At 46.9% G+C, this 13,720-nt stretch overlaps 1 protein-coding gene across 4 annotated transcripts in view; it reads right to left on the reverse strand.

The window, feature by feature from the left end:
- The window catches only part of CDK15 (cyclin dependent kinase 15), an 87,552-nt gene that overhangs the window by 11,105 nt on the left and 62,727 nt on the right, over nucleotides 1-13,720 (reverse strand). For all 4 annotated transcript variants that reach the window (XM_075933865.1, XM_075933863.1, XM_075933864.1 and 1 more), the window contains exons 11-12: nucleotides 10,340-10,388; nucleotides 6,424-6,563 (exon numbers count right to left, since the gene is read on the reverse strand). In XM_075933865.1, coding sequence (XP_075789980.1) covers nucleotides 6,424-6,563; nucleotides 10,340-10,388 — 189 coding nt within the window. The remainder of the gene's footprint in view (nucleotides 1-6,423; nucleotides 6,564-10,339; nucleotides 10,389-13,720) is intronic.

Here is a 13,720-nt window from a genome sequence, read left to right on the forward strand (position 1 = left end):
AACTTACCGAATCTGACAGTCTAATTATCCCAGCTGCTTCACGCTTAGAATAAATAAATACTAAAGTGGTTGTTTAAAGAAATTGAGAAGGGAAATTCAGTCATCTAGACAGTCAATAGTGAGAGTTTATTTTAAATTTTTATATTCCTATGTATTTATATCATTTTGGGGAAGATAATGAGATAGTTGTCTTTCAGACTAATTGAGTTCCTAGGCTCATGGCTGCTTGTTGTCACTGTCTCAAACTTAGCTTTAACTTTTGTGCCTTAGAAATCTGATCACTGCATCTCCATTTACCCTTCTCTGCTGATAATCTGATGAAGGCAGAAGTGCACTGGAGAGTGCAAAGTAACTAAATGGTATTTCTGGTCTCAGCACCTTTCACAGCAAGCGAGACAGCTAAATCTTTTTAGATTTGCCTGGAATGGTCTTCAAAGAAAAGTGCAACTTAAAGAAACCTCTGAGAGAATTGTGTAATAAAATAAGCAATCATGTCTAGTAACCTCTTAGGCTGTGTCTACCCTACAAAGAAAAGCCGGAAAAAGATATGCAAATTGCGAATCACAATTTGCGTATCTTTTTCCACTTTTCTTCTGAAAGAGGCTTTTCCGGCATTTGACCCATCTACATGGGGCCAAATGTCGGGAAAAAAACCCTCTTTCAGAAGATCTCTTCTTCCTCGTAGAATGAGATTTACAGGGATGCCGAAAAAATGCATCTGCTTTTCCGAATTTTTTTTCGGTATCCCGGAAAATCTCTGCTGTCTACACATAGCCTTACTCTGTGGTGTTGGCAATATTCAAGGGTGTTAAGAGCACCCATCAGTCATCACCTTTCTGTTGCAATTAAACATAGACCCACTGGAGAGTTGCTCCGGATTTCTACCAGGGTGACTGAATGCAGCATTTGGGTTTTTGGCTATTGCACTGGGGTATGTTTACACTGCACCGCTTTAAGGGACACAGCCATGTGGCTGAAAGTCAGGCACTATTTGTAGGCACTTCTGCTGACCAAAATCTCCCACCCTCCTAGGAGTCGCCTTTGTCGGCAGGAGAGTGACTCCTGCCCACAAAGCACTGTTCACATGCCTGTTACTGGGCAAAGCTTTCATGGTCAGTGGGGGGATGGCATTAAAGCACCTGTGGAGGACAAAAGCTTTGTCATTCAATTACCAGTGTAGACAGAGCCTTGCCAGAGTACGTCTGGGCTGAACATTTAGGTTTATACTCAGGGCTAGGTGTACTATTTTCAGGAGCATGCACAGGGAACCTTCCTCCCCTCCCATCAGGCAGCCCTGTTCCCTTGTGCTCTGGTTCCCTTGCACTCAGGAAGTGTGAGGCCAGAGAAGGCCCTTTCAAAGGGATTAGCAGAGGCTACATTCCCAGCGGCCTGCACCTCAGGTACTTTGCTTCCGGAAGTTCCTGCTTCGATGATGCACCTTTGCATTGCCTGCTACCAAGAGACTTTACACAGGCACAACTTCCAGCATCCCTGGGAATGTGGCCTGAATAAGGAATGAGAAAAGATTTGGAAAATTGTCCAGAAATGACTCCAGAGAAAGGACTGTTTTGATGCCTGGCCCAGCATAACCTGAGGCTGCTGTTGAATTTTGAGTTGCTCCCACGTGAGACACATGAAAACTGGATTTCTACATTTTAAAATGGTCTCAAAGCTTCCAGGGCATCTGAAATTGATTTTCAAGATGAGGTGAGTCCTTAGGGTGTCGCCATCCAAGTATCATCCAAGAACGCAGCGGTGGGTAGGCACGTGGCAGGACACGGATGTAGCTGCATAAACATCTCAACTGGGACTGAGAAGCTAATCAAAGCTGCTGACTCTGTCGAGAGACTGTTTCACAGGCAGAAGCCTCCTGCAGGCTGCGTGGTGTTTACACTGAATTTTCCCACAGGTGCCTTCTGGCCAGTGCTTGTGCAGTGGGGCAGTGATGAAGTGGTGCTGTTTTAACCACCGTGTTCCCTAGGGCTGCTCTGAGCTAAGTTCTGTGATACAGCAGCTAAAAGGTCTGGACCCTCATGACACCATTATCCCTCCCCTCCCCAAAGAAGCGATGGCAGCAACCGTGGGGAGTTTTAGGCAAACCAGGTAGAACAGAGACGTGTGCATGTCTGAAGGTGGCTGGGAAATGCTCTTGCCTGGCTCGAAATCTCTCCACCAGTTCAGAAAGGATGAAATGCCCCTGCTAGCAAAGGCTCAGCATCAGGCCCAGGCACTACTTAAATCAGGGTTAGCCCCTGGCAGGCTCCCACTGCTATGTTTTCCTGCTCCTCTGCAGGTTCCAGTGATTGTGGCTCCCATTGGCCGCAGATCACTGTTCCTGGCCAATGAGAGCTGTGGGAAGAGGCGTCCTAGTCTGCGCAGCTTCCCGCCGCTTCCATTGGCCAGAAACAGCATTCCATGGCCAATAGGAGCTGTGACTGCCCATACCTGCGGAGGTACAGATAGGTATAGCAGGGGCAGCCAACCTGAGCTAACCCTGGCGAACTGGATCCGGACCGGTCCAGTTCTACCTGGTCCAGTATTTGCCCACTCCTGAATGAAATCCTACTTAACCCCTCAAAATAGGACTTGAGTGAGACTTAATGGTGCCTGGGCCTTGGGATGATCCTCTGCACAGGGTTGAATGTCTCCAACTTTGGCAGAAAGGCTTCTGTTAAGTTGGGCCTTTAGTCCACTGGGAACTTGAAGGCACATCAGACTCAAGCCTCTCTGCTTCTCTGCTTTCTCCTTCTGAGGAGAGAAACTACCCACTAGGTTTTGATAGCAGCCTTTAACTACCTGAAAGGCGGGGGGAGGGCTCCAAAGAGGATGGAGAGAGGCTGTTCTCAGTGGTGACAGATGGCAGAACAAAGAACAATAGTTTCAAGTTGCAGTGGGGGAGGTCTAGGTTGGAGATTAGGAAAAACTATTTCACTAGGAGGGTGGGGAGGCACTGGGATGGGTTCGCTAGGGAGGGGGTTGACTCTCCATCCCTAGAGGTTTTTAAGTCCTGGCTTGACAAAGCCCTGGCTGGGTTGATTTAGTTGGGGTTGGTCCTGCCTTGGGCAGGGGATTGGACTCAATGACTCCTGAGGTCTCTTCCAACCCTAGGATTCTATGATCATAGACTCATAGAACTGGAAGGAACCTCATCCAGTCCCCTGCTCTCACGTCAGGACCAGGCACCATCTAGCCCATCCCTGACAGGTGTCTGTCTAACCTGCTCTTAAGTATCTCCAGAGTTAGAGATTCCACAACTCCCCTGGGCAATTTATTCCAGTGTTTAACCACTCTGACAGGAAGTTTTTCCTAATGTCCAACCTTAACACCCCCTGCTGCACTTTAAGCCCATTGCTCCTTTTCCCTCACCTCCCTATGACACCCTTTTAGATACTTGAAAACAAGTTTATGCCCACTCCTAGATCATCCCTGACAGGCATCTGTGTAATCTGCTCTTAAAAATCTCCAGCAGTGGCGATTCCATGATCATCAGAACAGAGTAGGAACCGAGCCTGTTTAAAATCTGCACTGTTATCATCGCAGCCAGAATGCTAAAATGGTACAATTCAGCTCCAAAATGATGGGATACCAGACTCACGCAGACGAACAAATGTCTTACATGATTAGAGTAATGGAGATGGATGCACTGGGGATTATTCAAAATTGCCTAATTTTTACAGTCGTAATGAGCTGCTCATGAATACAATTTTGTGCACTCGTACCGTACTTGTTTCCATCCAATTCACTTCAATTTTGTTCCCAGCATATTTGTTGCTGTGCTAGCGACAGGTCCACTGAGGTGCCTCTCACGGCGACGCAGTGCAACACTAGTGATAATAAATAGGAGAGGGACTGAAAACCCTTGTGAAAAGAATTCATCCCCTGCAGGGGATTAGGCATTGGATATTACATCTTGTCCAGGAGAGTGACACATTGTGCCAATCTGTTGGCTCATTCCCTCTCCTATTTCTCTCTCTCCCCGCTTTCTGTCTTACTGTCTGTCTGTCTCTGTACCTATTTTTTCCACTCTCGCTCTTTCTCTGTCTCTTGGCACTGGCACTTTCATCTCCTCCCTTGGGGATTTGAGATGTCACTGCAGGAAGTGCTTGTCCGCCTCTCCGGCAGCAGCAGAGCCCTGTGGCTTTGACAAACCTCGTTTAATTGGGAGGAAGCCAGGAGGGTTTGAAAGAACTGAAACAGTCACGAAACTCCTTTTATCAGGCATAATTTAAACTCTGCATGGAAAAAACCCTATATGTATAAAGAAAAGTCAACTTCCCTCCTGCTGCGCGTGCTCCCCTCCTCCCCCCCGGCACAGGCAGGCTCCTGCGAGATTCCAGCTTTTCATTTTTCTGAAAGTGTCAAAGTAGATTTGTGCTCTGTGGCTGGGTGAACAGAAGAGGAATACAGATGTCTCTCCCTCACTCGCACATCACCTTCAGAAGAGTGGCAGCGCAGGAACGACGTTGCCAGCTCCTTTGCTTGGGATGTGTCAGTAAATCCAAAAGCAAAAGTTTTCACTTAGCTTAGCAACTTGGTCCAAGAAGGCTCCTCCTTGGGAGCTATTGCCAATTCAGAAAAGGATCGGGATATCATACAGGAAGATCTGGGTGATCTTGTAAATTGGAGTGATAGCAATAGGATGAAATTTAATAGTGAAAAGTGTAAGGTTATGCATTTAGGGATTAATAACAAGAATTTTAGTTATAAGCTGGGGACACATCAGTTGGAAGTAACGGAGGAGGAGAAGGACCTCGGAGTCTTGGTTGATTATAGAATGACTATGAGCCGCCATTGTGACATGGCCGTGAAAAAGGCTAATATGATCTTGAGATGTATTAGGCGAGGTATTTCCAGTAGGGATAAGGAGGTGTTAGTGCCATTATACAAGGCATTGGTGAGACCCCATTTGGAATACTGTGTGCAGTTCTGGTGTCCCATGTTTAAGAAGGATGAATTCAAACTGGAACAGGTACAAAGAAGGGCCACTAGGATGATCCGAGGAATGGAAAACCTGTCTTATGAAAGGAGACTCAAGGAGCTTGGCTTGTTTACTTTAACCAAAAGAAGGCTGAGGGGGGACATGATTGCACTGTTTAAATATATTAGAGGGATAAATACCAGGGAGGGAGAGGAATTATTTAAGTTTAATACCTATGTGGACACAAGAACAAATGGATATAAGCTGGCTAGTAGGAAGTTTAGACTTGAGATTAGACGAAGGTTTCTAACCATTAAAGGAGTGAAGTTCTGGAACGGCCTTCCAAGGGAAGTAGTGGGGGCAAAAGATCTATCTGGTTTCAAGATTAAACTAGATGGGTTTATGAAGGGGATGGTTTGATGAGATAACATGATCTTGGTAACTAATTGACCATTCATTATCAGTGGGAAATAGGTCAATGGAGGGATGATAGGAGTTACTACAGAGAACTTTCTGGGTGTCTGGCTGATGAGTCTTGCCCACATGCTCAGGGTTTAGCTGATCACCATATTTGGGGTCGGGAAGGAATTTTCCTCTAGGGTAGATTGGCAGAGGCCCTGGAGGTTTTTCGCCTTCCTCTGTAGCATGGGGTACAGATCACAGCTATAGGATTCTCTGCATCTTGGGGTCTTCAAAGTATTTGAAGGCTTCAATATCTGAGATATAGGTGAGAGGATTATTCTAGGAGGGGTGGGTGAGATTTTGTGGCCTGCACTGTGCAGGGGGTCAGACTAGATGATCATAATGGTCCCTTCTGACCTTAAAGTCTATGAGTCTATGAGTCCTTAATCACACTTATCTGGACAAGGAGCTGGTGGCCAGGAAGCTTTGGAGAATGCTAGGATCACTGAGCACATTATACAGGATGGGGAAGAAGTTTTCCAACTCTGTAGCGTGTTGGGCACTATTGTCTTTAGGTACAGGGGTAATATGGGTGTGTGTGTGTGTTTGTATGTGATGAGCGAGTACAGAGGGAAAGAAAAGTAAATGCAGGTAGTTCTAAGAGAGCTGGCATCACAGGATGCAAGGGACAGCTGGTGTCTTCAAACTTCAAAAAGCAGCAGAAGGGCTATTTCTGCAAAGAAGGGCTAATGCATTGCACCAAGCAGCTGGGAATTCAGGATATGAGCAGATCACAATTAGAATTAAACTGATCCCTCTGGAAATACAGCATAAGCCAGTTCTAGGGTGCGTGGTTACACATTTGGGGTAAGGACAGCATTATATCAAGGGATTCACACTATTCCTTTTTCAGTGAACCCCCAGTATTAAGGTCCCCTCCATACTCCTGTCATGTGTTCAAGTGGCAGCCGAGAGCCCCCAAACTTTGCAAGGGATGAAGGCCTCCCAGGAGCCATTTGGCTTTTAATTACTCAGCACGTTCTTAACAAGTCAGATGTGAAGTAGCCCCCTTCTTGCTGCGCTGGGATCGGGAATGAACGTACCGTCATGAAGCTGAGACAGGCGAGACGGCAGAGCCCTGAAGAAGCTATGAAGAAGTGTGTCCTGTGCAGAGACCCGTGCTCGAGGAAAAGCTTTTAACATTTTCGATGCCAGGTCTTCAGCGCCTGGCACCCTGCCCAGCCTAGAAAAGCAAGAGAAATAAATCCCCCCCGAGTTGGGTTAAAGCCAGAAAACCGAGAGCTAGAACCAGATCAGAATCTGAACTTCTTGAAGCTGGGGGGCAGGATTGCAAGCTGGGGGGTTTGGGTAGGCCCAGTCTGGAGACATGGGCCTGTCATGAAGTTTGGAGCTCCCCCGGTCTTGTTATGTTTTTGAAGGTGTATATGTCCAGAAATTTGGTCAGACCCAACTGCATATCAGCCTGTTTAGAATCCTCCCTTCTCCCTTTTGAAGAGAAATTGTTACTTTGCAAAGAAAGGGCTTGGAATAAAAAAAGACACTAGCAATTATGGAGGGCTGTATATTACATGTGTCAAAACTAGAGCCTCCCAAGTTACTATTATGGTGAACGACGTTGAGCTACGCAGGTGTGAAAATGTCAGTGTGCAAATACTCCGCTGGACTTGTCAGGGTATGTCTGCACAGCAAAGAAAAACTCACAGCTGGCCTGCACCAGCCAACTCGGGCGCATGCTATGGGGCTGTTTTATGGCAGAGTAGACTTCCCGGTTGGACCCTAGGATCCTGCAGGGTGGGAGAGTCCCAGAGCTCAGGTTCCAGCCTGCACTCGGAAGACTACACGGCAATGAAACAGTTGCGCAGCCTGACCACTGAGCCGTGGGCTTTTCTGAGCTGTGTAGACTCACCGTTAGTGGCCACTACAGATTTGTGTTCAGGCTTGAGAAGACAAATAAAGCATCCTGGCCCCGTCTCCTCCCCTCCAGATCGCTAGTGCAGTCGGGCCTCAGCTGTGTCGGGAGCATGCCAATTGGAATTACTTGCTTGGGACGAATGTTTTCAACAAGCAAAATATACCCAGCAAATGCCAACGGCAAGTGGCTGGCTCCCAGAGACGACTGCAGCTGGGCGAGGAGGAAGTGAAAGAGAGAAAACAAACAAACAAGCAAAAAACCCGGCGCTTTTGGTTTTTCAGCTTTCCCTTTGTTTGTTTGCTCTGCTCCTCATGTGTCAGCCTCAGGTGGCACATCAGAGCTTGGCCAGTTGTGTTTACTGACTACCCCAGCTGGTGCTTCCTCTCTAAATGACATCACAGGACTGGGAGCCCCCATGTGTCCGGCTGTTTTTTTCCTCTGATGAGTGTGCTGCACAGAGTGCCTGGTGCCCCAGATGTCATGTTTTGGGGAGAGAGGGGGAGACACTAGAGCGCACAGCTTTGGAAGAAGTCAGGCCTTTGCGAGACTGTGATGGATGATGGCTCAGTTCACACTTTGGGCAAAACCACACCACCAAGCCCCTGCTTTTTCAGGGTGCGTCTGCACTGCCGGCCTTAACTCGAAACAAGCCATGCAAATTGAGCTACGTCAATTGTGTAGCTTATTTCGAAGCGTCTACCCATCCCTGATTTGGAAATAGAGCCCTCTTCCTCCGACTTCCCGTACTCTTCATGCAATGAGGGTTACAGGAGTTGGAGTCAGAAGTCCTCCAGCTTGACAGTATTTTGACACTATTTCGAAATACCTGCCTGCTGTGTAGACGTGGACTAAGTTATTTCGGAATAGTATTTCGGAACAGTGTTGCAGTGTAGACATACCCTCAGGGAGCAAGCTTCTGAGACTCAGATTCTAGGTGTGAGCCCATGGTACCAACAGAAAAAAAGTGCCAGGTTCTTCTCTTCCTACAGCTCCCTTTGCCCTGCCTGGTATCCCCAGCCTGGTGATCCATACCAAACTCTCCAAGTTCCACTCCGCTCCCATGAACTGGGCAGAACTCTCTCCCAATTCCTGAAGGGGCCATGGAGGGCTTAACAATATGAGCTTCTCCTTCCCATCTTGAGAGAGGAGTGTGCAGCCTCTGCACTGTTAGATCCTGCTGCCTTAAGGAGAGGCCAGAACAAAGAATGGAAGCTGGTTTAGCATGCAGGGCAGACCTCAGGCATTGGCCAGCTAATTGGGGTGCGCTTTCCTGGACCTTTCCAAGTGTTCACTACTGGCTCCTATTGCCATGGGACTCTGGCCAGTGAGAAAGAAGCTTAGCTGTGCCACCTAGCACAGGCTCCAGGGAACACATCTGGTTCCCTGGTTGCGGTGGTAGCTGCCTGGTCTCCAAGGGAGAAAAATGATCGTTTGCAGAGGCCTGGATGTGTCTGAAGATATGGATTAAAATTCCAGGTGCCTCTGAAATCGGTGTTCTGCTGAAAGCTTCCGCAGCACCTCCTTTCCGAAACTCTGAACGGGTGCTGGGCAAAGCAGGGAGGTGCCTGCACGACAGTCCTTAGAAGGGCAGTTCCTGCGTAAAGGCCACAATCTACCCAGGAGCGGCTGGGGGGTGTGAGCTCTTTGGAGCCGGAACAGTCTTTGCGGCCAGGGTTGCAAAGTTCCTAGCATCACTGGTGCTTGGGCTGGGAGGGTGTGTGGTGCCCAGTGTCCACGGCCACCTTGGGCAGCTTTACTCGAGGTGCAGAAAACCTCCAAAGAGCTACTACTAATCTGGTTTATCACAGACAGCACTCTGGCTGCTGCCACTGCATGGCCAGGCAATGTTCCTCCCCTGACCTCAAATCCCACCTTGTGGGATGGAGGTGTAGGGAGGTTATCTCTGGGCCAGCCGGGCATGATCAGTGCCGGCTTCAATCCCTCTGGGCTACTTCACAATAATGCTTCCTATTATAGATCAAAGCAAACTGTAGTGACCGGCCCCTCTGAAATAGCTAGGGGTGCTCTGTGGTGGGAAAAACAATTTCCTAGATTGTAAATAGCTTTCCCTGGCAGTAGGGCGGACTGGTGTGGCGGGAAGGAGGAGTGGGAGCTCTTTTAAGGCTGACACTCCAGCACAGGAGGGAGGGAGGGAGGGAAAGAGAAAGGTGCTGTACTGCATGGGCAGTGGGGGAAGTTAGGGCTGAGAGAGGCAAGCCCCAGCCCCGCCCCTTCTGCCCAGGCCCCACCCCCCAGCATCACTGGGAGGTGGGGCAGCAGGTGGCCCCAGTCTGATTGGCTCTGGAGCACCAGAAGGGTGCCCGACCCCAGCCTGCCCAGCCCCAGGGCACGGGAAGGTGAGCAGCTTGCAGCCCCAACCTCCCTGGCCCCAGTAGGTGTTCTGTGGGCGGGGCCAGGCTGGCAGTTTGGGAAGGCAATGCCTTCCCCCGCCTCACATACCCACCGCCCATGCTCTACTGCGCTGTGTGAAGTACCGCGATGAGCTGCTAAATCCAGGCCCAGGCCAGCTCTAGAAGCATTTGGGCACTGAACTGAGAGTTCTCTAACCTGAACTAATCCCAAGATCATTTTCTGATGGTGTGCAGACAAGCCCCTCCTTAGGAACATTTCCAGAAAGTTAGTTGTAGGTGCTGGAACTAGGGGTGCTGCAGCCCCACGCCCTGGCTTGAAGTGGTTTCCATTCTATCCAGGGTTTACAATTTAGCTCAGTGGTTCTCAGCTCCCCTACTATAAAACTTGTTTCAGCCCCCTGGAATTAGCTATCAACTCATTCTATGCAAGGGAAATTGAGGACCTGCAAATGCATGGACTTTCCTGAATCAAACTGTGCCCCTCAAATAGCCACACACAGTGCTGCTTGTATGAGACCAATAAAGCTACTATGTGCTACCTCCACTGCAGTCTCTCAGAATCGGATGCTTATCTTATGGCAGGTCTGATTATTACTACCGGACTGCTGTGCTCATCCTGCACTCACTGAAGGGAGCTCATTGAAAGTTAAATGGTTGCATATAAAAACAAAGCAACCCAGAGGCTGCGTTGACGTTGCTGTCAAGATAGCTTACCTGGAATAGATCATTTGGAGCCTCTGAGGTCTCCTGGAGACGACCCTCTCTAGAAAGTTAATATGCAATCAAAAGATTAAACAAAAATCAAGCAAACAACCATTCTTTGAGCCCTTACAAAAACATGCACTTGGGATTTCAAAGGAGCCTATAGAATCTGTCACTGTAGCATTTATAAATATACATTATTCCTATAGGACTTGAATATCAGCATTGATGCTAATAAGGCTGTTACAGTTCTGAACTCCTTCTTTTCATGCGCCTATGACTGCAGGTCTTGGGCCTGATTCTGTTCCCATGAAAGGCAGTGGGAGTTGTGCTTTGGAATTTCACAGACGCAAGATCCATCTCCAAAACTGAAGACTGTTTGGCTGTGTTGATATAGCCCTGTCACTAAACCCCGGTGTGTGCAAGTGCGCTTTGTTGGCACTTTGGCTGACAAAATACTTCTCCCCCCGAGGAGCGACTTTCCCCTGGTCTGCAGGAGCAAAGCAGCAGTCCCATTTGCATTTGGAGGGGGAGTTAAGCACCTGTGAATGACAGAAGTTTTGGCAATCAAATGCAAGTGTAGACATGGCCTAGTAAGAAATGAGGGGTACTGTAGCCTTAGCCAAAGCAAAGACCCAAATCAGCAAACATATTTGCATGGGTGGACCCTTACACCCATAGACAGGACCACTGAGGCCCAGAATGGTCCCACTTAGGAGCAAATGTTCATCTTTATGCATCTGATTGTGGGACAGAGCCAGACTAGGGGCTCTAGGACAGTGGATCTCAGCCTGGGGTACCTGTACCTCTGAGAGTCTTCCAGAAGGTACATCAATTCATCTAGATATTTGTCTAATTTTGCAATAGAAAGAGCACCTGTGAAGTCAGTACAACTTACCATGACTTGTTTGTACTGCTTTATATACTACTGACGCGTAAGTGCAGTGTTTATATTTCAGTTGATTGTATCAGATGGTAAACAGGAGAAAGTAAGCAATTTTTCAGCAACAGCCTGCAGTGCCATTTGTATTTCTATGTCTCACTGTGTAAGCAAGTCGTTTTTAAGCAAGGTGTCATTTGGAGGTACGCAAGACAAATCCAACTTTGGAAAAGGGTACACAGTCGTCTGGAAATGCTAAGAGCCATTTTTCAGGGTGGCTAAGTGTGCTTATCTGTTTTTCCACTGCCATGCTTGCTTTCTAGCCTTTTTAGCAGACTTTTTAGACTTTGCAGTTTGGGTGGGAGCTGGGTTTTTTAATGGCTCGTTTTCAAAACAACTGGACACTTTTTGAGTTATACATTGAAAGTGAAAACATATTTCAGATGTCATCCCCCACTTTTCAAGCTCCAAAACGAATGTAAGGTCCCATGTATGGCACCCCTGTGAGCACTCCCTTGAAGCTCTCTAAAACAAAACAAAACAACCCCCTTCAGCTTTTGAACTGGGACAGTTTTACCACCAAACAGTTCCCTGTCACTAGAATTACAGCCTGCACACTGCAATGCACTGACACAGTGCAGGCCTTTCATTCCACTTCACTCTTCAGTGGAGTTTCACTCTCTCCAACACTATTTGCAGAGTCCATTGTATTTTATTTCACACAAAGGAAGTAGTGCACTTGCATGGCCATTTGAACACCGACGCCTTAAAAATACTGTTTAACGTGAGATTTCCTGCAGCGACTTTGCCCCCGTTAGGTTGTAATGGCTCATTATTTCCCACAATGCAGCAGTCGTTAGTCCAAAAATGCCATGGGCCCGATCCCCTGTTGGGGATGACATATTTCTCCCTTGACTTCAGTGGTCTTACGATGGTGTATACGAGCTAAGGATTTGGCCCAGTGGAGTTCAATGGAGTTTGGGACTGGGGAGGTTCTGGCAGGTAGAGAGCTGGAAGGAGACTGTATGCTACTGTCCGCCTGTACACTGGCTGGTTGTGGGATGTTCTGGTGCCAGTGAACATTAGAGCAGCTTCAAAGATGCTCTAGGTTGTTGTTCCTATCTGTACAGGCTCTCAAGAGATGAATGGAGATTTCTGGAGAGCAAGGGTGTTCTGTGCTCCCCCTCCTCGGCCACATCCTTTATCTTAAAAGAAACTGGAAGGTGTAGTAGAGTGTCACATAGGAACTACCCCTGTATGGAGCAAAACCTCGGAGAAGCCAGCTTTGTGCCAGTGAACAGGTGCAAAACAATCTCAGAGCTGGGGTCTTTGGCAAGCAATGTAGAATCAGGCCCCATTGTTTGCTTTTGGTAGCAGCATAATAACTGCTTAACACAGCCACATTGTTTGGAGCCACAAGCTATTTCAGGGTAGGCTGAGTCTCTGTTGCCTTGCACCTCTTGTACAGTAATTTACACCCTTGGAAAGTGAGTGTGACTAAATACACAGGGTGCAAGACAGTGGTGAGCCAGGCATTAGGGGTGGGTCACTCGCTATTTTATTTGATGCACAGACACACCTGCAAAGGAACTCTCAGCATCTTTCCAGCAACAGTTTTTCCCCATTAGGCTGGGCAAACAAGCCACTGACACCTTTGGATTATAGCACAGTGCAAGCAATACTTCAGAAATGTAGCAGACTCCTGCCTCCAAAAGCTAACAAGGGCACTAATAGTAGATGATTGTATAAATTGTGATTAGACTCATTACTGTTTTAATGCCAGAGCTGTGGAAATATCCCTGGGAGTTACTATTAGTATCTTTTATAACCCTTCCCTCTAATCAATCATTGAAATTAACTAGATCTGTACAATATTTCTTTTGGATCATTGTTAACCATTTCCCTGTGATCTTGATTTCCCCCTTCTTTTTTGTTTTCTGACCTTTTAGTAAATATTTGGTAATTATTTGTCTACAGTGCAGTGTTTTAAAACAGAAAGAAAAGAAAAAGGGCAAAATGAAATAATGTTATCTCCAAAGAGAGTGTACAATTAATAATGTTACATGATTAATAATTACTTAGCTTATTATAGAACTTTTTCCCTATTAATTGAGCTGATTGAAATTTTTCTGACAGAACAGTTGCTCATCACAAAATGCTGATTTGACAAAATCAGATTTTTTTTATGGAAATGTATCAATTTATTCAACATTTCCATTAGAATTTAGTGTTATATTTTATTAGGTTATAATCTGCAATATAACACAAAAAAACAGAATCAGTAAAGTCAATATGGAATGTTTTGATTTTTCCTAAGAAAAAATTCAGAATTCCCATTCTCTGGGATGTTTCAAAATTTGTTCCTATGGAATAAGTTTCTGGGTCCCAACCAGGTCTTCCGCTTACATTAAGCTAGAGATTCAATGTTGTTTACATTGTCCAGACATACATCTAGAAGGCTGAGAGCTAGGTACAACCGAATTTTAATCCTGAATATCCCACTGCCTTGCTGA

Source organism: Pelodiscus sinensis, chromosome 7 (assembly GCF_049634645.1).
Source record: "Pelodiscus sinensis isolate JC-2024 chromosome 7, ASM4963464v1, whole genome shotgun sequence".
Lineage (NCBI taxonomy): Eukaryota > Metazoa > Chordata > Testudines > Trionychidae > Pelodiscus > Pelodiscus sinensis.